This window comes from Orussus abietinus, unplaced genomic scaffold, assembly GCF_000612105.2.
Source record: "Orussus abietinus isolate OABI.00-Male unplaced genomic scaffold, Oabi_2.0 scaffold15, whole genome shotgun sequence".
Lineage (NCBI taxonomy): Eukaryota > Metazoa > Arthropoda > Insecta > Hymenoptera > Orussidae > Orussus > Orussus abietinus.
The window spans coordinates 618,857-645,741 of NW_019396010.1; the positions used below are offsets into that span (position 1 = coordinate 618,857).

The 26,885-nt window shown below is 41.9% G+C and overlaps 5 protein-coding genes and 2 non-coding genes across 11 annotated transcripts; 5 read left to right on the plus strand and 2 right to left on the minus strand.

The window, feature by feature from the left end:
- Positions 1-1,578: 1,578 nt before the first annotated feature.
- Positions 1,579-12,544, minus strand: LOC105696540 (bumetanide-sensitive sodium-(potassium)-chloride cotransporter). Of its 3 annotated transcripts, none has more exons than XM_012419095.1 (18): positions 12,347-12,544; positions 10,515-10,832; positions 7,178-7,337; positions 7,009-7,104; positions 6,716-6,907; positions 6,473-6,649; positions 6,254-6,393; positions 5,874-6,185; positions 5,576-5,801; positions 5,324-5,445; positions 5,112-5,247; positions 4,816-5,027; positions 4,495-4,736; positions 4,272-4,420; positions 3,853-4,180; positions 3,623-3,777; positions 3,436-3,544; positions 1,579-3,356 (listed from the first exon to the last, which is right to left on the minus strand). In XM_012419095.1, exons 2-18 carry the CDS (start codon positions 10,773-10,775, stop codon positions 3,221-3,223), a joined length of 3,153 nt encoding a protein of 1,050 aa, XP_012274518.1. In that variant the 5' UTR covers positions 10,776-10,832; positions 12,347-12,544; the 3' UTR covers positions 1,579-3,220. The 3 variants fall into 3 exon arrangements, with proteins under 3 accessions (XP_012274518.1, XP_012274517.1, XP_012274516.1); XM_012419094.1 differs by lacking the exon at positions 12,347-12,544 and adding an exon at positions 12,077-12,223; XM_012419093.2 differs by lacking the exon at positions 12,347-12,544 and adding an exon at positions 11,738-12,025.
- Positions 12,545-12,870: 326 nt separating this feature from the next.
- Positions 12,871-15,418, minus strand: LOC105696532 (ubiquitin-like protein 7). Of its 2 annotated transcripts, none has more exons than XM_023434430.1 (5): positions 15,342-15,418; positions 14,657-14,935; positions 14,329-14,534; positions 14,109-14,245; positions 12,871-14,014 (listed from the first exon to the last, which is right to left on the minus strand). In XM_023434430.1, the coding sequence occupies exons 2-5, from the start codon at positions 14,799-14,801 to the stop codon at positions 13,411-13,413; spliced, it is 1,092 nt and encodes a 363-aa protein (XP_023290198.1). In that variant the 5' UTR covers positions 14,802-14,935; positions 15,342-15,418; the 3' UTR covers positions 12,871-13,410. The 2 variants fall into 2 exon arrangements, with proteins under 2 accessions (XP_023290198.1, XP_012274505.1); XM_012419082.2 differs by lacking the exon at positions 15,342-15,418 and adding an exon at positions 15,153-15,169.
- A 161-nt stretch (positions 15,419-15,579) lies between these two features.
- On the plus strand, positions 15,580-20,263 carry LOC105696533 (mitogen-activated protein kinase 14B). Of its 2 annotated transcripts, none has more exons than XM_012419083.2 (10): positions 15,580-15,844; positions 16,311-16,440; positions 16,539-16,597; positions 16,689-16,830; positions 16,891-17,053; positions 17,181-17,252; positions 17,776-17,855; positions 18,572-18,650; positions 18,758-18,931; positions 19,008-20,263. In XM_012419083.2, the coding sequence occupies exons 1-10, from the start codon at positions 15,741-15,743 to the stop codon at positions 19,073-19,075; spliced, it is 1,071 nt and encodes a 356-aa protein (XP_012274506.1). In that variant the 5' UTR covers positions 15,580-15,740; the 3' UTR covers positions 19,076-20,263. The 2 variants fall into 2 exon arrangements, with proteins under 2 accessions (XP_012274506.1, XP_012274507.1); XM_012419084.2 differs by lacking the exon at positions 17,776-17,855 and adding an exon at positions 18,292-18,371.
- Positions 20,264-20,475: 212 nt separating this feature from the next.
- Trnal-caa lies at positions 20,476-20,593 on the plus strand. The gene is made up of 2 exons: positions 20,476-20,513; positions 20,549-20,593. It is a non-coding gene; the product is annotated as a tRNA-Leu (tRNA).
- Positions 20,594-20,915: 322 nt separating this feature from the next.
- Trnae-uuc lies at positions 20,916-20,987 on the plus strand. The gene has a single exon. It is a non-coding gene; the product is annotated as a tRNA-Glu (tRNA).
- Positions 20,988-21,246: 259 nt separating this feature from the next.
- LOC105696400 (putative gustatory receptor 28b) lies at positions 21,247-23,428 on the plus strand. Its single transcript, XM_023434453.1, has 10 exons — positions 21,247-21,427; positions 21,501-21,753; positions 21,809-21,890; positions 21,987-22,162; positions 22,250-22,409; positions 22,505-22,615; positions 22,704-22,883; positions 22,956-23,024; positions 23,095-23,184; positions 23,303-23,428. Exons 1-10 carry the CDS (start codon positions 21,355-21,357, stop codon positions 23,426-23,428), a joined length of 1,320 nt encoding a protein of 439 aa, XP_023290221.1. The 5' UTR covers positions 21,247-21,354.
- A 423-nt stretch (positions 23,429-23,851) lies between these two features.
- Positions 23,852-26,848, plus strand: LOC105696391 (SUMO-activating enzyme subunit 2). The gene is made up of 7 exons (XM_012418813.2): positions 23,852-24,144; positions 24,356-24,510; positions 24,596-24,883; positions 24,970-25,256; positions 25,332-25,589; positions 25,663-26,249; positions 26,332-26,848. The coding sequence occupies exons 1-7, from the start codon at positions 24,001-24,003 to the stop codon at positions 26,662-26,664; spliced, it is 2,052 nt and encodes a 683-aa protein (XP_012274236.1). The 5' UTR covers positions 23,852-24,000; the 3' UTR covers positions 26,665-26,848.
- The last annotated feature ends 37 nt before the right edge of the window (positions 26,849-26,885 follow it).

Consider the following 26,885-nt stretch of genomic DNA (forward strand, 5'->3'; position numbering starts at 1 on the left):
GAGCATAAAACGCGTGACGCATTTCGGGGGCGTATTCCGACGTCCTCCTGCGTCCCGATTTTAATTCGACACGCGACATAGCAGAAAGAGTAAGCGTCGGAATTAACGTAGCAACCTCTTCGGCGTCGAAAACAAGTAATGACCGTCGTTAAAATAATTCCAGCCTATGGGGAAGAAGAGCTCGATCGAGTGGACAATGGAGCGGCTCGTTCGAAACGAATGCATCGAATGCATCGCATATTATGTCCCTGGCACAGTCGACGAGATTGCAATTGACGTGGAGTCAATAGTTTCCAGGATGCTCGGCGAAACGGGGGAACTCGAGGGCGATTTAATTCTCCCGCGAATATCCCGGACGAGGAGGAATATTGGATTTCTGGAGAGCACGAGCGGCATTCCGGGCGTTATCGGAAAAGTGCGTGAAATCGACGCGTGGTCTGGCCCGATAGCCACATTTCGCGCGTTATCACCTCGAGGAACGGCCCCGAGTTTTACATTTCCCCGGTGACGATGTCATTCCGCAAAATGTACGAGGACGAATCGATTCCGGGATTCCGAATATTGACAAGGAGATAGCGAAGGAGGAGAGATGCGAAAAAGTACATAGCGTATAAATAGTTAAGTCAAGATCGGTTAAATGGAATATCTATGCGTATGTAACAAGGCCACCAAATATTAGTTGACGTGACAAAATTCATTGATAATCCTCGAAGGATTACATGAAATATCCTGGCAGCCCGACATTGGTACACGTAACCAAAATGTACGGTTTGAAAGAATATTTTATGATATCAAAACTAATTAATTGTCGGATTAAGACGCGTAGGCAAGGAGAGGATCGAAACGGATATCTTTGCGGGATTGAGAGCTGATGGAAATAGGAATGTGAATATTTTAGAAAGTGCACAAGATAAGCGGCGGTTACATAAATAACATTCCGAGAAACGAAGCCGGAGCTTCGTTGTTATCGCGCGGTGCGGCCATCGATTGCGTTTTTCAATAATTAATTGAATTGATAATCTACGATCGAACGAGTCGAGCAGGTCTCCGATTTATCGGGCTCTTTATACTTTCATGAAAATCCGCAGTACCGCTCGGAATTAATTTCCCATTTCCACCGGCGATCATGAATTAGCGGTTACGTACGCGGCCAATTATCTCGTACTCGGGAGGCAGTTCTTCGGGATTTCGAGGGGCCGAAGTTTGCCCTGTCGATAATTCGGAAACTCGGTTAACATCGATCCGTCTGAATAATTCAACGCTTCGCCAACAGGTGAACGTGAACGGCACATATTTAGGCGTACACGACAGGTGAACAACCCCCGATGATCGATTGTCACCTGAAAGCCGGATAACGAATATCACCAAAGTCCTACCTAAAAGCCGTACGTATTAATATAATCATTTAACCTGGAGATAAAAATCCTCGCTAAAAAATTCGAGCGTTCCCCACAATCGAACAATGCACCACTGGGAAAGGATACGTGAAATTTTCAATTACGCAACACCAATCTCTCCCTCGCCTACACCGGAGCGTAATAACTTTCGCCAGAGTACGTACAATTGGAAAAAAAAAAAGAAGAAAAAAAATGTAATTTATTCTAGAAGACGATTTATAAATAGCCCGCTCGGAGGACGAAGTCTAAGAGACACTTCCAATTAATTTCCCTTCTTTTCCAGCTAGAGCGATTTCTTTCTTCCCAGAGACGTGGACGCGAGGCCGAAGAGTTTGCATGCATTCTTATCCGTATCCAGGTGTTAATCACTGCTCGAAAAATACGTGCCTTTGTTAGAATCTCGCCTCGCCTTGCCGGCGATGAGTAGAAAGCTGCCAAGGCGAGTACCCGAGCCCCAATGGAGAGTAAAGTGCACAAAGGATTGTTACGAACGCGTTCGCAGCTTGTAACCCATTGGCAGGAGTTACTCAACAGTTAATACGACAGTTCCCTGGCGTAATCGCGACGAGGGAAACCAAATGATCAGAGTTTTGCCGTCATCATTGACCATGCACTCGGGCAGTGACGAAACCCGGCGATTTCTACGCTTTCCCGAACGGTTCCAGACTATCTTTCGCAATATCGCGAATACTAGCTCGGAAGTACGTTAGTGCGCCTCGAGGAGGCGCTGTTGACTCTTTCTAAATATACCCGATAGCGTTGGAGCGTATTAAAACAATTACCCTAAGTCGATTCGCTCCAGATGATATTCCTAGTTCCAGCGATACGTTAGAAGTCAAGATTTGCGATGGACGGACAATTGTTAAGCCTTTAGAACGGCTAAGATTAATACGTGTCCGGGTGACTAAGCTGTACAATCAGTTTTGTTATTGCAATGACAATGTCGTTGGGGAAGCACGTTTGAGCGGCATCGGTTAATGCAGATAGGACTTTTAAGTCACAATTAGGTACTAATTATGTTTAATGACCGTAATTCTTGACTGCACTAGTAATACCATTTTTCGAGTATATCACTTTCGTGACGCACGTGAGATTAAATATTTTTAGAGCTCATTTTCAATGTCCAGAAATTTCTCACTAAGATACTAGTAATACCTCGTATCCAATCTATAACCGCACCTATTTGTTAGCCAGAGATTCGTACCTATATTGCTTATTAAATGTTAATCAGAATTCGCACGTATTCTAACCATACTGAGGTTCGAAACTTAAGTAATGAAAGCTCTCCAGTTATGTGAATTTTAACGTCTACTTAAATGTATCGATAAAAAATACGCGCAAACGTACGACCTCATTTAAGTATCTCTAATGACACTCGGGATATTAATCCTCGAAATATTACAAGACTGATATTCTCGATACCACTGTCGCTCCCCTTAATGCGATGTAAATTCTTTTAGGAAAATATACACATGTACTTACACTCGTTACTATAAATATGTTAGTAAGAAAAGTGCCCATAAAATGCGGGAGGGTATACATATGTTCATCTCTTAAATTACTCGGTAAAATTCGCGGTAAAAAATGGATTATCTTCGTCATGAGTTTAAAACGTCACGACTTGGCAATAGTAGGTCGCAGATTATGTAAAGCGTGTTTCTCTTTTTCAAGTCAGTCCAAGAGGACACGTAGAGTCCCGATAAGTTACGCAATTGCAAGATGATTGTTCTACTTATTCCTTACGAAATTATGTTTCGGTCGTTTCTCCGAACGTTATTGAAAGGTGTCCTCTTTTCCATTACGTGGCACCAGATTTCGTTGGCTCAAGAATAGAAGGTTAAAACGGACGTGTGATTTCCTCGGACTAATAGAAAAGGTGGCATGTCGCGGGTTAACGTTTCCAGCCAAGCCATGTAAAGTGGGGCTGAAACTGCGCCTTTCCTCGGCATCGGCAAGGTCCTGCAAAAAAAAATCATACCATTCATCGTCTTCCGAATTGCCATTCAAAATTAACGTTACTCGTACAATTTGTACTCACATGACAACCAAATTGGCTTCCATAGAATTTTCGAGGAGCAGCTCCCTCAACCGTAGGTGCCTATTAGTCTTATCATTCATAGCAAGAAGTTCGGATTCCGTTATCCTAGCTGCAAAATAAATCCACACATTAACGACATCCCTACGGAGATATTTATTCCTACTCCAAGGCGAAAAATCCTTCATACCTTCATCGACATTCTGTGTCGTGGCCGTCTGTTGAAAATCCGCGATCAACAGATCAAAGAAGTTCCTCGTTTTCGGCTGAGCTGACTTTGAAATATCAGGGATCACCTTCAGAGCGGAATAATCTATCCTGAACTTCGACAGGAGACTCGCCATGCTGTAAAAACCGGACCTTTGTATTTTCTGCAATTTCTCATGCATACAAAATTTAATTCGACGTCATTAACTATACCTCCTCTGCTCGTACTCCAATTCCGAGTTCTTGTTCGCCAAAACGAACACCCTCAATCTGCTGTTCGCCCAGTTCCTTCTAGTACTGATAATATACGGCAAGAGAAGCGTCAAGCCCCCGTCATCGTAGAGCCACCAGACATCTACAGTCCCCTTCTTCTGCTTCCTTTGAAACTTAGTCATTACGTTAACAACATCTTTTGGAATCCCGACGATGTTCTGCTTCTGTTCGCGCCTTTCCTCCCTCGCCGGGTTTGGAGAATCATTAATCTCCTTCGACCTTCCCAGAGGAGGACTCCCCGGCATGGAAACATCCGAGACGCTGCTGGCTGAGAACGGAAAAAAAAAAACGATGCCTCAACTCTTAGGATTTAATTATGTATTAATCTAACGTCCCCACTAATGGGCCTGATACTTTACCTTGACTAAGTTGTGAGAAACTTCGGTTCCCAGGAATAGTCGTAGGTGATGGTTTCCGTTGATCTTCGACGTCTTCCAAAGTCCCGCTGGAGTCCAGGCCTTCGCTGACGCGCAGAAGAGCGACGGCTACGTGCATGTCCAATGCTTTACTGTAAATACGCACCCATTAGCATTCTAAAAAATATCTTACACCCTGCCCCCCCCCCGTCAGATCGTTCCTTACTGCATAACGTTGAAGTACATGTTCAAGTTATCCCACGGGCAAGTGGCCCAGTCTTGTTTGTAGCCCATCAGCAGGATATTAGGTCGCAGCTTCCCGAGCCCGGACGCTTGCAGCAGAGACGTGGCCCCGTCTTGGAAACTGGTTCCATCGACTAAACTATAAAAGGCCTTAATCTTGTTGGTCCTGAACCAAGCGGTGCATTTGGCCACCATCGCGGAACGGGTCTTATGCGACAAGGCACTCTGCAAACCGAGATCAAGTTACCCGATTGGTAAAAAACTACCGGTACCTCATCTGCAACATCGTACAAAAGTAATATACCTCGACGATATGACCGCAGACAAGTAGACTTTGATTTTTAGATATGTGATGAGCGAAATCGACCAACGTGGCTCTGGCGCTTGGTGATCCGCAAAGTACCAGAAGCTGCGGTCTGTAATTTTTCACGTGTTCTTCCACCCTGTCGAGCTGTTGCACGGCGGTTAAGGCGTTGTTATACGTTTGCGCCTGCGTGGTCGAACCCCAATTAACATCTGAAAGAGGCAGAATTAGGGGATGAATTGTGTAGGGTCCCAGAAGAAAAAAGAAAGAAAATCAGTGAACCCGATTTAACTTACCGGGCTTCCTATACGATACTATAAGATATAATCCTAGAACGACGGATAAAGTGATCAAGGCTGTCCACCATGAGATCAGAAACATCACAGAAACGCAGAGGATGGCGCCAAGGAGACTAAGCCACATGTTGTAGTACTGAAAGTTGAATAATTACTAAAAAAAAATTACGGGACAGTCATAAAAATGTCTAAACGCAAATGCAAAACGATACCTTGAAGGTGGGTCGCCATCCGATCGGTTTCGCCAAAGAGGCATGAAAAGTGCTAAAATTGACTAGGGTATAAGCGGCCAAGAAGAAGTTGGAGATCAGCGGTGCGATGGCGTTTAATTCCCCTGGAAATTAAATTCATTTGAGGATCGTTCCATCGGGGATATTAATTTTTTTCTTCTATTTCTAAGGAACGAACGAATCGAGTTACACGGTATATCAACGGTATAATGTCTCTGCTTCTCCTCAATTTACCGATTAATATAAAACCAACGGCAATAACGAAAGTGAGAAGATATCCCCTGACGGGTTCCTTCCCTCTTTCTCCGCTGAACCAATCGATCCCAGGATACAGCTTATCCAGGCATAAAGCCTGGAAAACCTTGGGAGCTGACACAAGAGATGCCAAGGCACTCGAAAGAGTGGCCGCAAAGCAGCCTGCATAAATAAAAGGCCCAAAGGCGGCAACTAGCTCGATTACCTGGGGGACAAAAAAGTACCGTCATACCGTTCCGTCTCTTGATCTCAATGGTAAAGTTATTCCGAGGTATACCTGGAAGCTATTATGAGAACCGTAATGGCAGCCGCCGGTACAGTTGAAGTCTGTACCAAAGATACTCCAGGGTCTCTCGGAGACGGTAAAATTCTCAATAGCCGTTGTTACGTTTTCCACGATGGTCTCGTTCTCCGCATTGACGATCGACTGGATAATCTGCGTCTTATTGAAGGCATTGATAATATCGTTAACGTCACCGGTGGCATCCCTCAGGACGGATCCACCGACCATCAGAGCCATCATTAAATACGACAAGGTAGTCAAGAAAATTGCCAGCAGCGTTCCTTTAGGTATAGCCGATTCGGGATCCTGGAAAAACGGAAGTCAATAAAACGGGCTCAGGGAAATCGATGGACAATTTGAAATAGTACCATTACCTTCAAATCACCGGATATGTTGGCACCAGCCAGGATCCCAGTCGCTGCTGGAAAGAAGATCGCCAGGACCGAGAAGAAGTTGTGCTCCACGCCCTCGCTGTATCTATAGTCAGGATGGAAGTTCTCCTTGAACAGTTCGGCTGCGGAGGAAAATGATCTCAATCTCTAAAATGTGATAAAAAAATCTTGGTCGCCCAGGAGCAATTTAAGAAATCCTACCGCTGTATCCGACGAATCCCTTGGCCCTCTCCAGATCGTTCTTGGGTCCTATGAAGGTGCCGATGGTGAAATCTGCGATGGCCACCAGAAGGATGATAAGGAGCCCGATCTGAGCCTTGGCTTCCCACTCGAGGCCGACCATGACGATCATCAGCAAAAGGACGATGGTTATACACCCTGAAAAACGAAGGCCCCAATAAATATCGAGTGTTCCCCGCACCCGTGATCCAGCGACAATCTCACCTATTATCCTGATGTCGGTGTTATCGCAGTCAACGATGCACACCCCATTGGACTTGAGACAATCGACCATGCTCTCGCAGAAGCCGACGACGTACATGGCACAGGCAACGGCGTTCGCCAAGGAGAAGATAAGTCCTATCGAGCCACCGAATTCCGGTCCAAGCGATCTGGATATCATGTAGTAAGTCCCACCTACCGAAGAGCAAGATCTTTACAGGCCATTCCTCGATTTTTCCCCGATGCACTATATATTTTCATGAGTCGATGAACTCGATAGCGACACGATACCGCACCTCCTTTGATGAGACCATTGGTGCTTATCGCGGACATGGAGAGCGAGGTGATAGTCGTGACGACCGTCGTCGTCATGATCAGAAGGACGGCTTCCCCTGGAACGAGGATTTGAGTTAGAGGAAGTACTCGGGGGATTTAATCGATCCAGCTGCTCGTAAGATCCATTACCCACGCCGGCTTGAGCGACGACCCAAGAGAGACGCAGGAAGAGCATCACGCCCCAGATGTTGAGGAGGCATCTCATCAACACTCCCTGGATCCATCCAAACTTGAACCCGGAAGGGGGGTGCTTGGTCTCCGGGATGGAAATGGAGTGACCTCCGATCCCCTGGAAAACGGATCGCATACATTAAACGGAGATAAAAAATTAAATAAAAAGGAAGGTACTCGCGAGATTCGCGAAACGAACCACGCGCCTCTCCGGGAGTTACGCCCACGCGTGCGTCGCAAATAATGGCGAGCCGATAAGAGGGTAGCTCACCACGGAAGCTTTTAATTAATCATATCTCGCAGATGACGCTTCGAATAAGCGAGACGTCCACTCGTACGACCTAACCGTACGGCGAGTTAAGTGCATTGTTGATGCCACGTGCGCGCACATTAAACGCACACGTTGCGAGATGCCAAACAAAAGGTGTACACGGGCGTGCGCGCGATTCTACTCGCCCTAAAAATTCCTCTACACGATCATAATCTACGCATGGGTCATCTGAGAAGATTCTTCAACAATAGACAGCTTCGGAAGTTCCTCTTCTAGGTGCCTCTTCGAAGAGCTCCCTCTTCAGGGTCTCGAATCCAATGGGAAATTAAATGCGCGTTCAGGTTTTCTCGGCTATTTCTTCGGCTCGAAGGAGAGCGCCATAAATCTACATAACTGGGACCTAGTTGCCGCAATACTGGAAGCTGTTATCCGTGGGGATCGCTGCATCGATCGCATCGACCCTGGCGATAACAAACGAGCCCTGGATTAAATCGCACGAGGAACAGTGACATTCGTCTTAAAATATACAATTATAAAATACGCTTATCTAGATATTGGAAAAGTCCTATTTGGAATTATTCGCCGTCTAAGATGCGGATGCGCGGCTCGGCGCTGACATAACGTCGCGGTGCATCGAGTGCACTCTTAAACTGCACTCACACGTGGAGGCAGATTTGTCCGAGGGATGCGCTGATTTGTACTTATACCTAAATGACTGTTACGGGTAAATTGAGATTCAGGGGCGGTTGCAGACGGCGGAGGGAACCGTCTAATGAGGAACGTCGAGAGAATATACCGCGCGAAACGTGGATCCTCTTTTTTTTTTTTCTGTTTCCGACAACGAGGAAAATTTTTAATCATTCTCAATACCGCGAGAATCCGATCCCAAGACAATTTCTTTGTAATTATCTCGAGCTGGGGAGAGAAAAAGTGAACTAAACGGCGATGGATAATTTCTTTGGAATTATCTAAGAGGACGAAATCGAGAAAACGTAGCGTTACCGCATGTCACGTAATGTTTAAGGCGCGGATATATTTCCGCAAATCGGCTCATCGCCAGTCCATGACCTGGGTCACCGTCATCGTGCACCTGGGATTCGTATTTAAATCCTCAGGAACTTGCTCTAAGTATTCGTCACCTTGAATTTCGACAAGAGACCGGATGAGAGCCCCTGAAGCACGTGGAATCCCTCTACATCCGTACAAACGTACAAACGTACATACGCTCGGAGTAATTGCACGGCTGTACAAGGAGTATCTATATCCCTCGCGCTTAGGCTAAGCATTCTTTAAATACTAGCGTTGCGATTAAACTCTAAATAATTCCCCGGCATCTCGTACGGGCGATCCGCGACTCCGCCGTGAATATGTATAAATCCCGCACCTGGAAGAGGCCTTCGATAAGAGGACGATTAACCTCGAGATAATATCCCGATAACTCGTAAAGAGAATTGCAATTCCTACGTAATCGTCGACAAGCGATCGGTCGTTCGTAAGAATCGCCTAGGAGAAAATTTTCGCGACGACTGTTGGAATAATGTAATTGAATGGAAAAAAACGGCCGGTCGTAACTCTTCGTCGAAATTGGCGCGAGTCGTTCACGGATCGAATCCTGATTTGCATACACCGGATGACTCAATGCCCTCGAGAGTGCATCTCTCTCTCCTATCTAAACGTAGTGCGATTTCCGATCCGAGACAACAGGGGTTAATCGCTTCGCAGTATAAGTAATCTCGGATTAGTGTCGGCGAGGCGGATTGATCGCACTTGAAGGATAATGTGATTGCGAGTTGCACATTTCCCAGCGACAGGGGATCACGGACTGTCCTCCAAGCGGGATAAACCTCGAGATTCCACGTGAGATATCTTAATCGAGCCGGAAAATCCGCTGGAGTCCCTCGAAAAATCCAGGGAAAGAAGTCGGAGGAGAAATCGCAAACGCGGACGTAGAAGCTACTCCGAATGGGACACCAAAGGGACCCGATTGGAGTTGCGTATAATTTTCATTCTCACATTTTACGCCGCGGGCTGAGGCGAGCCTAAGGTATTCGTCATCGTCTCTCGCTGATGATTTAATTACCCGGTCGAACGTGAAGGTCTTCATTTTGACCTGTCCTACGCCATGCGAGCCAGGCGCGCTATTAAGAGGGCTCGTTAGAAAAATGGGGTCACTTCTTCGTTTTTTCTCCTAGGTCGTCCCTTACGTGGGAACGCGGCAATTTAGGGTTATCGAAGACACGCTCGTGGCCCTCAAAATCGAAGATAATTGCCCCCAAGCTGGCGAATATCGGTGCTAATGGACCTAGTTACCTGAAAAAGTCGAGGAATTATAGAGACCGATATCGGAGCGATAAACCGAAATCCAACGTAGAGAGAATCGCAATCGAGAGAAGAGAAAGCGCAAAGGCGATCCGCCCGGAATGGGAACGTCGATTTAACGAAATTCACGATTCAGTAATAGGCAAAGGTACACACGCGAGTGGAGTGACGAAACCGCGCGCAACATCGAGACGTACTTAGCGTACCAGAGGGGGCTCGTTACCGGCGATTAAGCAACAATTTACACTTTTTATCCCAGACGAGCGGGATTTAACCAACGGCGCCAAGGGAGATCTTTAACGTGCGATTTGGCAGCCACTCCAGACGTCTCCGTGCGCAAATTCGAAGCCGCCCGTGAATTCTGTACACATCGTTAAACTCTTCGCACCGTTCCGGCGCCTGTATCCAAACTTGAGCGAGATTATTGACGAAGACCTCACGGCCAGGTTTTCGGGATCGTGGGATCTGGTGACTCCGTATCCGGTAAACGTTATCCCGTCCTTACAACGAAAAGCAGGGAATACCTGCCGACAATAATTCCAACGATTACCTCGTCACCTTGCACTCTTTCCACGTTTCGTTTATCACCTTGTGGAGTAACACGATTCTACCTTAAGTCTCCATAGAAAGCGCAGCCTCGTTATGGCGTTAAAGGTCGCCTTAACGCTTGAAAAGAATTCTTCTCTAATTTTATGCGCTTCTCACCTTGTTAATTAGAGTGGGATTGTGGAGCTCGTCAAGGGTCGGCCTATGGGCAGCCTGGATGCTCAAGATGTTCCTGTAATTTTCGAGCCTCGGTAGCGCCTCCCTGGTCATGTTCCTCAGAGATTTTCGGGTCTCCTGTTCCCCCAGGAGGCTGGTTCGTCCTTCGAGGCTGTCGACCCGGTTCACGTGGAACCTGGTTCGCCTCAGAGGATTCAACTCGACCGTTTCCGGATCGACGTCCCTGTTCTTGCCGTTCTCCATATTTCTCGATCTCTCCTCTTCCGTTGAAAGCTATCCTGGTCTCTCCCTGGTCCTCCTCTGTGAACGTCATTCCTTTAAATGCTATAATCTAATAATTGCCTTTGAAAAGATAAGATTACAATAAATATTGCAATAACGTTTTGGAGAACGTTGAGATTTTTAAATTTCCCGCGCCGGTTATCGAAATCGTCGGCGGGCAGATTTTTTTAAATCCAATTTCGCATTATTTTAATATCTAGGTAGAACCGAAGATCACGCGAAAGGGAAATAAACGAGGTAAAAGACCTCGTGGGCGGTTTCTTTTCCGCACTTTCCAAGTCGCCGTGGCGTGCCCTCACCTTGGAGTAATTAGTTAATAACCCGATGCCAGTAGGCTGCCAATTATGAGATTACCCTTGTTCCACGAGGGCCTGTAATTGTCTGAAGTTAAAGGAAAAATAGGCCCTACGCAGCCTTCTTGAATATTAAACAGGGTTCTTCGAGTCGATATCAATGTTTAGAGAAAACGTTATTCGGGTATCTTTAAAAAATTCGCACAAAACCCATCTGACAACGTAACGGTAATCACTGGTATAACGGAACAGGCCGAGATGAGATTTTCGAGGGTAGAATTTTACCGGGGGGTGAAAACTTTCCCAAAAAATGAAAAAGTGAAAAGGTGAAAATGTGAAAAGTGAGAAGTGAAAAAGTGAAAAGGTGAAAAAGTGAAAAGGTGAAAAAGTGAAAGGTGAAAAGGTGAAAAGGTGAAAGGTGAAAAGGTGAAAAACGTAGTGTCGTGCACCGCCACGAGATTGTAGAAATTTGGATGCACCGCGAGTGCAACCCCTAGGCGTTCCGGAAAGTAAGGATGAGCGGTTCGCGAGCTCTGATTGGCCAAGCCCTCGACCAATAGCTGCACGTCTAGGAACTCCTTTCAAACAAGTCACGACCCTCGAATTCCTCTAGTTAATTCTGGGACATACCTGACAAGCAGCGAAGTGAATCCACCCTCAAGACGACTTAAAATGACCAGCAATTAACGGATGGAGGCGTTTAAACGATCCCTGCTTTCTCGGCGGTTCGGTATCTACCGAAAGCAGCCGCACACTTTCTCGAATTGCGCCCCGATTTTCGAGTGCGTCGACCCCCCCGGAGTTTAAAAAAAGGAAACAGGTTCGGGAGCCCTCGCGCGTTACGATTGGTCGAGGCGTCGACCAATGGCTGCAGCCCTAGGCGGCAGCTTTTCAAACGAGTCGCGATCCCGAAATTCCTGAAATTCCCGAAATTTCTCCGGGCGCCTTGCCGGCGCGTGGATGACTCACCCTCGGCTTCGGGAGGTGGTGCACGCGTGTGCACCGTCTCGTTGCACTTCCCCGTCGCGTTTCACGCGTGCACTGGCACGCACGCGGTCGGACCACGGGGCGGTCTAGGAGGTACGCGACGCGACACAGGGAGCACGTGTTCACGCCGCGGCGGCCCGGTCTCAACTGAGAAAAATTACACAATCCGCTCCCATATAACCTCTTCGCATAGCTCGGCCTCACGCACGCATCGTACGACGCGCCGATGTGGCCGCGTTAGCCCGCACTTACCGGTGTACGCGACGCTCCGGTCGTCTGCACGTTCGGCTGCATTCTGCTTGATACTGCACGTCGCACGTGAGATCGACCGAGAGGTTAAGGACGCGCCTGCGACTCGGCGGCGCCTCCGCAAGGCTCGGAGGTGAAAGCTCTAGAATCGCCGGCGTCTTCGCGGCTGAACATAACCTCTCTCTCTCCCTTTCTCTCCTTTCGGCGACGCGCGTCTGCACGTGCCGGCAAGGATTCGGCCTGCTGGAGGCGCCTCCTCTGAGCAGCGTTGCCAAGTCTCGCTAGATTACGAGAGCCGGCAACGGTGCATCAAGGAAAATGGCGATCAAGAAAAACTACATTATTTATGATTTTACTGATATGAAACGCTTTCCCTTTGTAACCATTTCAAATCATGCTTATGTAGAAAACTGCACGCGTACAAGAGTACGTGAATGTAAACTCTACATACATGGAAGCTCTTGCGGGATTAATAGTTTTTGGGGTTATAACAGAGACAAAGTGAACTTAATATTCTAACAAAGTAGTCACGATGTAGAGCCTTTGTTCACTTTATTGAATTGATGCGTCTTCTTGGTGTAGTGTGCGCGGCGTGCACATCATCGAGGTGTCAAAACGCGTGGACAATAAAAACCCCTATACGAGCACGCTACATGCAAATCGATTAAATTAAATTGGTGCTGCTTGAATGGATTAAGTCCCCGAGCCTTGCATTTATTTTCGGTACAGAGATTCTCAACCGTGGGGTAATGATTTCAAGGAATTCTGAATATTTCGGTTTTATGCATCTTTTTCTGAACCTTATAATGCATCTTCATAAGCAAAAATTTGTATGCAATTGCTTTTTGATGCATATATCTCCACAAATTATTCTTACGATTGCTCTATATTGATGATGAATCGTGTTGAATATACGAATTATAAAGAATTTATAGAATGTACTCACATCTTTAAAAAATAAATATCCTTTTTCCTTGTCAAAATTTTGCAATTCAAAGAATTCTTGCAAAGCCAATTTTCCTTGACTGATAAGGTATTCTTAATATAGAGTCGTTTATAAATTCAAATTAATTATCACTGAAACCACTAAAAACCAGATCTATCGCAGCCTGTACATCTCCATTAGTAAACTGTAATGCTTGCACGTTAACGGCATCGTCTTGAAGTCCTATTTCATGCATCTGTGCGAGCTGTCTCTGCAGGTCGGCAAACTGAGGGAGAACGGGTGGCAAAATAGGTGCTACAGGAGGCGGTACAACGGGCACTGGAGTCGATGCAAAAGCTTGTTGCATTGCTTGAGTAAACATTTCTGTTGTAATAACGGCAGAGTTTGAACTAGCTCCAGATGTAGATGATGAGGAAGTAGACAAGGGAAAACCTCTTGCTCCTGCTCTAGATAAAGCAGTGGCTAATTGCGCCGTTGTAATTGCAGAATTTGATTGATTTGTTGATAAATTAGAAGGCTGTGTCGAATCCGACGATTGAGAGGAGTCTCCAGCCATTTCTTCGTCATCGCTCAAGTTATCGATACTATACGAATAAGCAGTAGTTGATTGAGCATTCGATGTTGATGCATTGCTGCCATTAACGGCATTATTATGAGCCTCTTCGTGAACTGCAGCTGCTATATGTTGTGCCGCTTCAATGAGGGCAGGATGTAGCTCACCAATTCTAATTAAAAAAAAAAATAGAATTGATTCAATATGAGGAATATTTAGTAAAAAATTTAAGAGACCTTGTGAAATATAAACAAAATGTATAATACTTGATAATGGTTGATGTAACAATAAAATGTGCCATTAATTCTGGATCTTGTAGCATGGCTATGGCAATAGGATCTTCATTCAACCCTGGTGAAGACGAAATTATGTTTTCTACAACTTCGGGCCTTTTTATTAATCGCTAGAAACATAATATTACATGACATAATTGTAAACTTTCATGTGATTCTAAATCTAGGATAAAAAAACTGAATATAACATTACGTGTAATGCACTGCGCAGTTCAGGATTCTCATTGAATGATCGAAAAACGGATGACAGTTGTAAAATGCTGCGCAAGGATGCGGTTTTAGCAGGCACAGGTACTTCAGGGACCTTTTTCTTCAGAACGTGGACCATAGACCCATTCTTTAAACCGCATGCTTCTAGCGTCACGTCGTCTTCCAAAATGCATCCGCAATAAATGAGTTCTAGGAAGAACAAAGTATTTATACCACCCTTGCTTTGAGCATAGGAACTGCCAAACGCTACTAGTTAAAATTTAAACCAGACTCTTTTACACCATTACAAACTAGCGTCACTGGTTTCTTACCAAAAGTGTCCTTTTGGAGTTTAATCTTTTCGGCAGTTTGGACTCTCAGTTGCTCCACTTTCGACTTCAAGCTCACATCTTTTAGTTTGATCGTCGTGAAGTTTTGTAAGGTTAGCCGAAGTCCAAGAAACAATTCGGTGCCCATGGCTCCCGACACCTGCTACGAATTATCGACTTAACGTCCCAAAGTCGTCACGAATGGGCCAAAAATGCAATCTCATGGGCTCGCGTCGTTTCAAGATGCCACACGACCAGCTCACCTCCCGTTCATCCCGTTTTCTACGATCCGAAAAACCGTAACTGCACGACCGTACTAATTGCGCACAACTGAGCGACCCAGGAAGAGTGCCACACAATGCTGAGTCAGGGACACATGCCCATACAGAATTCAAGACAAATTTCGAGTTCCGCGAAATATTAGAAACAAATAAAAGCGTGCTCTGACTCAAGTTTCAAAGGAAACTCACAAGAAGAAACATAACCCCTTTCTACTTACACTTCCCAAATCTCAAACCACTAGTCAATGAGCGTACTATTACCGAATCTAAGCTCATTTTCCCTAAATAGTTTAAGAGAGATAGATACCCGATATCTATTATTCTATATTTAGCGTCTGATAACGATACCAGGGTTAGAAATTTTAATTTTGGCGCCCGGTCGAGCGCTTCGAAGTCAACCTACATACTTGACCTGCGCAGTAGGTGCGATGGAGAAGATTCTGGGATTCTGGCGCATCGGAACCTCTCTGTCGCACTCGTTGCCGGGATAGGGGAGAAAGAGACGGACTGGTCTCTTGATCAGAAGAAAGAAGTCTTTCAATAATCGGGGGAATTGTAAGTTTGCTTCGGAACTGGACCGCGCTCGTAGTTTCACCTCTGGTTTCACGCCCACGCGCGACGGGCTCGCACGCACATGCACGCGAAGTGCACGTACACTTATGCGCACCGACGTCAGGTTAATTTGGAAATGGTCGCGGCGCTTCCGAGTTCGAGTCGGCGGTAGTGTTTTTCCTTTGAGTCCCCGGCGTGTTTACGACCCAACGTGGTGACGTTTCATAGGCAAGGGAATAGTGCCTTCGGGGAAGATGCCGAAGTTCCATAAGATCGAAATCAATCGGACCGAATGGGAGGTACCGGAGCGATATCAGATGCTCACTCCCGTCGGCTCGGGCGCGTACGGACAAGTCTGGTAAGAAAGAAGGCGTACTCGAAGAAAAGAAGAGTAGAAAATGATTAAAGAGCTCATTTTCATAAAAATTATGCCCTGCACTTGTATTATTTATCAATCAGAGTCGATAATCATTGGAAATTCAATGTACGTTACCAGTTGGTTCGATGGCCATGATACCCTGTCGATGTTAAGTGGTCAGTGGCAGGACCGAATTGTCTGACTCTAACCTTCGAAGATTTTCTACATCCCTAGACTTTATTACAAAACAATGGTATTCTAGAATTTCTTAACATTGTGTAACGACCACTGTTTCGTTTGGTTTGGTCTGTGGTAGTACATATCGATGTAACAAAACATTTAAGATTTACGTATTTCATGGCGACTGCTACGTAATGCTAGAGAATAGAAAATATCGAGAATGGAGTGTATGCTTTCGTTGGAATTTTCTAAATATAACTGAAAATAAATTTCTTGTTATATTTAGCTCAGCTGTGGACACGATAAATGGTCAGAAAGTAGCTATAAAGAAGTTGGCACGGCCTTTTCAGTCGGCCGTACATGCTAAACGGACCTATAGGGAGTTGCGTATGCTGAAACATATGAATCATGAAAATGTAAGTTGTTACCACTTAATCATTCATTGTTTTAAAATTATTAAGATTATTTATTAGTATGGTACCATAGCTGATGTTGAAATATTTAATTATTGCAGGTCATTGGTCTATTGGATGTATTTCACCCGTCTTCATCGTTGGAGGATTTTCAACATGTGTAAGTTTAATGTATTACATTTCATGTTTAATAGCTTTGTAGAAAATGACTCCTGTGCAGTTTGACAGTAATTAAAAAAATTACCTTCTAGATATTTAGTGACACATCTTATGGGAGCCGATCTCAATAATATAGTACGAACACAGAAGCTCTCTGACGATCATGTACAATTTCTTGTATATCAAATCCTCCGTGGATTAAAATACATTCACTCAGCTGGTATTATACATAGGGTAAGTCAAAAAATATATTTTTTATTTCCGTCAAGCAACTCCCATGATATCGTTTATTAGGACCTGAAACCATCTAATATCGCGGTCAATGAAGACTGCGAATTAAAGATCTTAGACTTTGGTCTGGCTAGGCCAACAGAGAATGAAATGACTGGGTATGTGGCTACCAGATGGTACAGAGCACCTGAGATCATGCTCAATTGGATGCACTATAATCAGACAGGTATAATGGTAGCATGCTTTAGAAAAATACATTGGTATTGTTTGTGAAATATTACATACCAAACTATTTTTCACGTTAAGTTTTCAGTCAAGTGATATGCATAACACTAAGATTAAATGTATTTCAGTTGATATTTGGTCGGTGGGATGCATAATGGCTGAACTTTTAACTGGAAGGACACTATTCCCAGGAACTGATCGTATCCTTTTTTTAAAGCATTTGAGTGTTGCTCTGCATAATATACCACCTGCTTTAATTATAATTTACTAGTCGCATTATACTAATTGAGAGAGCTTAAAATGCAAACTAATGAAAGTTTGTAGATTTAACCTTTTTTGAACACACTAACCAAACTGGCATGATCTGCCTGTTTATAAAATGTGCCTTTCTAACTTAATTTGCTTATTGCTAAGGGTCTACCAAACGCTTCTTGTGCTTACTTTCGTACATCACATAAAAGACGCAAGCTTACGTAGATGCCACTGACTTTGCTTCGCACTTATCTTATGCTAGGTTTGGTAATACACATTTACTTGCAAGCAGGTGCTGTGATAAAAAAATGAATAAATATATAATACAATGAAACATCCTCATGGAACCCTTAGTTCATTGAGAGTTGTCATTTTAACTATTCATTTCTGTTATACGGTATTGATAATTGACTCAACAATTAATATCGTGGTAAAAGTCATGGAAACGTAGTCGAGCCTTAGCAAGAGCAGATATTCACCAATTAAACCTTATTATGGAAATTTTGGGTACTCCACGAGACGAGTTCCTGCAGAAAATATCAACAGAATCAGTAAGTAAGCTTCATTTGCTTTTTAGTTTGCACTGAAAGTAATTATGCTTTCGTTGTCATCACCACTGCTGAGTTCATCAAGTGCACGGTAGCTGGTACATGCATGAGTGTTACGAACACCTTATATTCCTTTTCGCGTGTATGTTTTTACATGTACGTGTTTCTCATGAAATTATTTTATATTTCTCAATGCACCCAGATGGAATGAACTGATATTTATGCATTCTTCAATTTTGTATTATCGAGTTAAATAATACTGTTTTCTGATGTGATTAATATTATTCTCTATTTTTTAATTTTTTTATATTATGATGGCATGGGTGTTCGCTGCGTAGGAAAATGGAAATATAATTTGTTAGGAAGGATATTTAATAAGCTACTATAAACTGTTTTAACCTAGTGTGGCTTGCCTTCAAAACGCCTTAACGCTAAGCAGACATTGATCATTTAACACGAGTTTTAGTGCTTTGTGGCACTCCTACCGAAGAAACATTAAATAAAATAACCAGTCAAGAGGTAAATCTATTTTATTCGCTATTAAAATTATTCTCTTTCGAATGAATTCCCTTTAGCCCATTATGTAAGGAAGAATAAAATTAACATAAAAATGTGCAGAATTAATAATATTTGGACTAAATGTCGTTTAAAATAAACAAATACGTTTGAATCTATGTGACTTCAGTTTTCAATGATATTGTCAATTCTATGAATTTCAGGCTAGAAACTACATACAGAGTTTGCCACCCCTGAAGAAGAAAAATTTTAAGGACGTATTTCGCGGAGCTAATCCTATGGGTAAAATTTATTATACATTTTTATAAGTATAATAACATCCCTAGAGAACTTTTAAGAAATAATACCTTTTTTAAAATAAGTTAATAGCAATGTGTACTTATTCACAGCAATAGATTTACTCGAGTTAATGTTGGAACTGGATGCAGACAGAAGAATAACTGCGGAACAAGCTTTAGCCCACCCTTATTTATCAGATTATGCTGATCCGACAGACGAACCTGTGTCATTGCCTTATGATCAAAGCTTTGAGGATATGGATTTACCAGTTGAAAAGTGGAAAGGTAGGTTTGTCTGATTATTTTCCACTTGAAATTTAATTTCATGATCTATCGACTAATAGTGTTTTACCCTTTCCAGAGCTCGTGTACCATGAAGTGGTAAATTTTGTACCTCAACAAGCACCACCTCCACCCGTGACGAATTAATCAACGACTTCGTTGGCAGTTTTGTAGGGCAAATTGGTACAATTAACTGGCGTAAGATTAAAAAGCAACTAAAGAAACAAATATAAAATGCACAGAATAATATTCAACTGTACATAATATGTAACCGAGGGTAGCCCAGAGTTCGAGCTTATTTTCGCATAGTACATTGTATATTTTTACTATCATCAGAAGAAGCAGAGATCGAAAGTATAAGAAGCAAGGATCACTTCTACTTTTGATTAAGCTTATTGGCAGGGTTTGTGTGAGCATTTCCAAGAGTTCAGAACTACTTTTTGAAGTCTTCTATACATAGTAACGGGATATTACATACTGTGTACTATGTACATAACGAAATAATATAAATGGAAACTTGAATAGATCTATCATTACAGCAGTTAGTCCTTCGTCTTAATGGTAGACTCTTATGACTATTATGATACTATATGGACCTAAAATTATTAGGATTCATATCTTTATATTCTTGTATCTGTCGATTTTTCAAAATATGAAATAGCTTTTTGAAGATTTGTACGAGCTAAATAGCTCATTTGACTAGATCGAAAAATTGAGGCGAACAACCACATTAAAAGTGTTGTCCGTTCACTTTTGAATTTTTTAAGGGCGCTTTCACCTGTCTAAGGCCTAAGCCATTATACGTACCTTCGTACTAGGTTTAAAGACACAGTAATCTAAACGATAATCAAAAGAAGCCTAATTTATTACATAGCTTACTAATTTTCTAGAACTACTCAAGCTAAGAGATTTTTTTTAACCATTCTATTTTCTATTCATATAACATAATTAATGCCAGGTTGTAGTTAGAGATAGCTAAAGGTAAATTTATTTTTGCGAACATATTAAGCACCAGTGAAGGCTGGAGAGAGTTACTGCATTTATTGATGCAATAACGTTAGGATATTTGCAAGAAATATTCAATTGTAACAGGGCGAATTAATTAATCGAAATTACGACATATTTTCTGTTATAACAGTTTAACAATACGTAGACTTCAAGTCGCTGTCTCTTATGAAATGTCAAAAAAGAAAAAGAGACTAGTATTATTTTCATGTTATGTGTTCATATTTGGAAGTATGGAAAGAAAAACGAAAACCTGTGAAAGTTGCGTTAACCATGTACTATTTTTGTTGATCTTTTCGTTGTTAAATAAAGAACAAAGATGACACCAGCCTACAGAGTACGCATTGTCCTCCGTAACCTGTCAGCCCCTTTTCCTATTAGCGTTCATTCTTATGGAATATCTATACTTAAAAAAGCCGAAATCATTTTTAATTATTCGATGCCGGAACGTTTATCGTAATTGCTCTGTTATTATTCTTATCTTTTTTGCAATCAAATTCATGTGTCTATTTGTAACAATATTTTACATCACTGAATCACATGTCAGGATGGCCGAGCGGTCTAAGGCGCCAGACTCAAGGTTCACAACCTTCTCAGCTGTGCTGAGTCCGGGCTTTCTGGTCCTCTCTGAGGGCGTGGGTTCGAATCCCACTTCTGACAAATTTTTTTTTTTCCGCCACTAAAATCTCAAGTTATTTATACTCACTATGCGAGGGCTTATTTTATGCAATTCTAAATATAGTACACATGCATATTTCATCAAGTCATACGTGAAGACCGAATTTTAAGGAGCATTATGAATAAATATGACCGGAATGTCACAGAATGCGGTGCGTCAACGTATCGAGGATTAAAGACCAATCATAATTGCGCCGAAAGTGACGACAAAGTCGAAAGTACTCCAAGTTAGAAATTCGCATTTCGCAAATTCGCAATTCGCAATTCCCAATTCCAAGTGTTTACTTAAAATTTGCAAATAACATCCCGTATGGTCTAGTGGCTAGGATACCTGGCTTTCACCCAGGAGGCTCGGGTTCGATTCCCGGTACGGGAAAATTCTTTTTTCTTATTCCTTAGCGCTCCGTTAGCTCCGCTACGGAGACATTCGTCATAACGTTCCTTACCATCAACCAACCAACGCTTTTACAATTAATCCTGATCTCATTCAGCGAGATGCTATCGCTAATTCTGAATGCATTTTCCCAGTAATTTATATTAATCGTTAACAGGACAGAATTTAAATTCCGAAGTAGTTTATCAGCCTACCATTAGAGTAATTGTTTCTCCGGTCGATAATCAGACGTTACAGCAAATATTAACGCGAAAGCACTAACTCGGTCGAAGCAGTTCGATCAAACCAGTTGAAGCTAGAAATTCTGCATGTGAATTTGAAATTTTGTAGATCGTCCAAACAGTAATCAATGAAATACTTAAATGATACAGAAATGTATAAGGAAGCGATTCTAAACTCCAAGCGAAAGCCACGGGCAACAGGTATATTTAAATAAAAGCACATTTCTTAAGAAACCGTAAAATCGATAGAAAACCAAAGGAGATTATTCCACAGGAAAAGAAATACCGATTCTCGACTTTTATTCCACTTTCGAAGTAGCAACGTGGATCTGGTACCTTACCGGAAATTTTCCATACATCATCAGAGGCTCCATAGGGAACAGAAGATACGTTTTTGAGAAATTCATTGCCGGATACAACATATGCCTCTTCCTCATAAGCATAGGAGTGTGTTGCTTGGGACTCGTGGAAATCGTGAATTTTGCTGGGTATTATTTCATTATTAGTATTTCTGCAACCGCATCTCTGTAACAAATGACATTTTTTCCTTCTTGTTCAATAATCGCGATTTTGTTGCTACAGAGACAACACTCTCTACGCGACGACCTTAGTTTTGCGTTTCGTCACGACTTTAATTTCCACGTTGAACATAGTGATCATACGAGTATACTACAATGAAAAGGTCTTATCTCTCCTTCTATAATCAATATTTCGAATATTTTATTTCTACGTTCCGATTTAATAACTCACTTGTTTTCAGTTTATATCCGCGTTCGAACAGTTTGCTGCTCAGGATGTGTTTCTGCAAGATTTTGGCTGCTATTTAAAGTACAAGTTGTACAAGAGAATAATAAGCTGCAGTACGTGGCTCAACACGATCATCGACGTGGTCTTGAGTTTTCACTATTCTTGGGTGTACAGTGTATCGGACATTCGGTATTTTTTTCTTCTTCATTACATGGACATTTATAAAACCTCAGCCCTCTATTTGGATAATGGTTACGATTATTCTCGACTTTCCAGAGTGTTGGTCTTTTGGTCCTTGTGGAACGTGCCCAACATGATGATGAGTACGAATATAAATATGTTCATAAACTTGACGATGATGTTAGGAATCAGGTTCCGCGTCCTCAACGAAAAACTATATTCGATCATTGCAAGAACCAATGCCTCGCCTCCAAAGGTTCCTAGAAAATTGAAATAACAGGCCGATTAACTGGAAGAGATTTCCAGCAAACTAGTCGAACAAGTAACGCACCGTTTTACTTTCCTCTCCAGGTGATATTTTTCTCCAAAAACATTGGAGATAATGTCCGCTCTGTTGCACGGGTTCATTACAATCTCTGCAACCTTGCACGGTGTATAAACGACTCCTTCAAATGGAACCTGGCAAGTACAGCATTCAATTAATTCGCACGTAAGTCTTTGTCACAGAACGCATTTATATGCCCTAATTATTAAAAATGTACTTCCCAAGGTTGTAAATGTTATTAACGCTTTTACAACCGTAACCGGAACCTTGTACGCCGTGTTCGTCGAGGCCCAGAAAGGTGAAGAAGCAGATCAAGGATTGCTTATCGTGTACGTCCACTGGATATTTATTCAGAGTCTTCCAACGGTGTTGAGTGTACTAATCTGCAGTTGGACGCAAAATAAGGTATTAATACGTACATTCTCTGCTATTGCTATTTTTTTTATCCACGCGAGATTATTTATATTTTTTTTTTAGGCCGCACGTGCTGAAAAATTGCTGTACAAGATCAACGTACAAGAGACCGACGCAGGGCTTTATTCTGCGGTACGAATACTGGAAAAATATTCCCACGATACGTTTTAAATAATAATGCCGCTATGTACATTATTTTCAGGTGAGGATATTCTCCATGCAAATGCGGCACCAAAAAGTGTCCTTCACCGGAGCCGGTCTCTTACCTCTAGATACAACGCTTTTATTATCGGTACCCTGATTTATATTATCAACGTCTTTCACTCGTTAAAACTTCTTTTTTCCTCGTCTTCATTTATCCAGCTCAACGTATAATTTTCGTACTATCGCTTAATAATTTTCTATTGCAGATGGTTGGAGCTGTAACAACGTATTTGGTGATACTTATTCAGTTTTACTCGATGACTAAAGTTTATAAGGAAGGGTTGAATAGAAACGTACAAAATAATACTTACGGTAATTACAGTCGTTACTGATAGTAGTTAATTCAGTTTTTCATACATAACTGACGTGTGTATAATGATCTATTCTGAACGAGATAAATCATAGAGAAAGGATTAAATATTTATAAAGGAGTACCTAATGAAATTGGAGAACGATCGCGTCTAAGGAACGTTTAAATTTGAATGAAGCGGCACTTGACGGTTAGGATCGAATTCCTGTGATGAAAGGGTTAGAAATACGAACACAACTGGAATGGGGGATGTGCACATATTTTGCTGTCCAATTATCGTGCAGGATCCATCGGAAACAACCAATGAGAACGCGCGAAGGATGCCTTTATTGTTAGGATGAATAAGAACCCTGCATAAAATTTATTCAATGCATAGGTAGCCACTTCTGTAAAATGTAATGTCATCAACATTAATTTATACACTAATTATGAAATAATCGTTATAAATAAATGTAATTACAGACAGAATTTGACTTTTGCTCCGACTGACCAATCCTGCCTTTTAGCAGACCGTATCGTGTTCTAGACGACAAAATGCCGTTTAGATTTGCGACACAAGCGTCTTGAAGTTACTTACAGTTACTTATCACAGAAATGGCCGCGAACGTGGACGGCGTTTTCCGAAAAAGTTTGCAAAATGCAATTCTCAAGAGTAAAGTTCTCGTCGTGGGTGCTGGTGGTATTGGCTGTGAGATTCTTAAAAACTTAGTGATGACAGGTTTCAATGATATTGAAATTGTAAGTCAATGTTCTGAATTATAATTTAGTAGAATAAGCGGTTGAAATAACCTTTCGTACCGACGCCATAATCACATGGACGTATTTGAAGCAAAAACTCTTGATTTACATTAGTCTTGTAGCAGTGGATGGGACAATATTTTTCGAAAAATTAATATCGAGTTTCGGTACTATTAAAGTAACAATATTTATATGAAAACAATTTTTTCAGATCGATTTGGATACTATCGATGTAAGCAATTTGAACAGGCAATTTCTATTTCAAAAGCAGCACGTTGGTAAATCGAAAGCAGCAGTAGCTCGTGAAACAGCTTTAACGTTCAACCCTGATGTAAAGATAATTCATTACCATGACAGTATTATGTCGTATGTATTGTACATTTTTTTATATCGACGCAAACTAAATATTGCACCGTTGTTTATTATTAACGTATGGTCTTGTATTTTCTAGATCTGAATATGGGTTATCTTTTTTTAAGAAGTTTACGGTAGTATTAAATGCTTTGGACAATCGAGCTGCACGAAATCATGTCAATCGAATGTGTTTAGCAGCTGATGTACCATTAATTGAATCTGGGACGGCAGGTTACGATGGACAAGTAGAATTAATAAAGAAAGGATTGAGTCAGTGTTATGAATGTATGCCGAAGGCGGCACAAAAGACGTTCCCTGGTTGTACGATAAGAAATACACCAAATGAACCTATTCATTGCATTGTTTGGGCAAAACATTTGTTTAAGTAAGTCTAATGTATCATATTATTTAATGTAATCGTGTAAACTGTACATTAAAAATATGAATAACTTCGATATAAATTTATTACAGTCAGTTGTTTGGAGAACTTGATCCTGATCAAGATGTATCTCCAGATACTGCGGATCCAGAAGCAACAGATGGGGCTGGTGAAAATGCATTGAATACAAATTCAAATGAAAAGGGAAATGTAGACCGTGTATCAACTCGGACTTGGGCTCAGTCTTGTAATTATGATCCAGAAAAAATATTTACAAAACTGTTTCATGATGATATCAAGTACCTTCTAAGTATGGATAATTTATGGAAAAAGAGGCGACCACCTACACCTCTAGAATACGGAAACCTCCCAGATGGAGGTAGGGATTTTGTTTTTAATTATTACATTTCGTCTTCGTACAATTAAACATTATGCATGTACCTCCATGCAACAGTGGCTGGCTGCAGCAAAGATACAACTGAACCTGGACTAAGGGATCAACAACAGTGGAGTATATTCAAATGTGGCTTAGTGTTTGCCGAGTCTATAAAGAACTTGAGCAAAGCTTTGGCACTTTGTCAAGAAAAATCAGAAAATGATCATCTAGTCTGGGATAAAGATAATAAAGATGCAATGGATTTCGTTGCAGCGTGCGCTAATATTCGGGCGCATATATTTGGAATTCCCGAAAAAACCCGTTTTGATATCAAATGTACGTATTTTATTTTCAAATGTGGTTTTATATATTAGTACGTATTCAAATTATTCCTTATATCTGTTTATAGCCATGGCAGGCAATATAATTCCAGCGATAGCGACTACAAATGCAATCATTGCTGGTGTAGTGGTGTTGCACGCATTCCATGTTTTGGAGGACAATTTGAAAGCCTGTAGATCTATATACTTGAGGTTAAAAGCAAACCACCGAAATCAATTATTAGTACCTGAAAAATACGTAAATCCTCCTAATCCTAAGTGCTACGTATGTGCACCAACGCCACAGGCTGTCCTCGCAGCTGATACTACCAAAATGACCATTAAAGAACTAGAAGAGTCGGTACTTAAAAATCGACTGAACATGATTGCACCCGATGTTATGATCGACGGTAAAGGCATAGTTGTTATAAGCAGTGAAGAAGGAGAGACCGAACAAAATAACGAGAAAATTTTGGAAGAGCTCGGTATCAAGGATGGTACTATTCTTAAAGTAGACGACTTCCATCAAAATTATTCGCTAACTGTTACCGTAGTACACAGAGACCGACCTCCTTTAAAAGATGACAGTCCCGATTTCATAATTACTGGCGAAGATGAGGATTTGAAGCCAAAAGAAGAAGCTACAATAGAGAAGCCATCGACATCGAATGGACAGGTACATGCAGATGAATATTCCTTTCTAGTTGTGAAATGGTAATTAAGGATCCTAAATAATATGATAAAAATTGGCTTTTTAGGTTGATAATGGAGATGAAGATGCCATTATCATCGAAGAAACAGAGATCAGTCAACCATTAGAACCGGAAGTAGCCAAGAAAAGGAAGACGGATTCACCTCCTGAAATTGTTACGAAGAAGCGTAAGATAGAAGAGAATAATGTGTGTGATGATATTTGCATTATCGACGATAACATGGATGCACAGACCACACCAAAAGTGTCTGCCAACGAAGAATGTAAAACAAAGATAAAAAAAAAGCAAAGTGCTTCTAGCGAGGACGATTGTTTAATAATATTTGATGATGCTAACAATGTTAGTGCTGCTGAGAAAGAAAAACGATCGTGCCATTAAGAAGTGGATACCGAAGTTTTCGAGTACATAATATTTATTGTGTATGTCGTGTCCAATCGAGGACACAAAATCCTTGAAGAAACGTTGATCTTGGTATAAATACGAACACTCAGTTTTCTTTTTACTGTACATCCGAAGTTATAAGGTTGTAAACGACAATTAAAATTCCTTTTTATACCTTAAATTGATTTATCAGTAGTATTAATTTTAAATTAATTTTT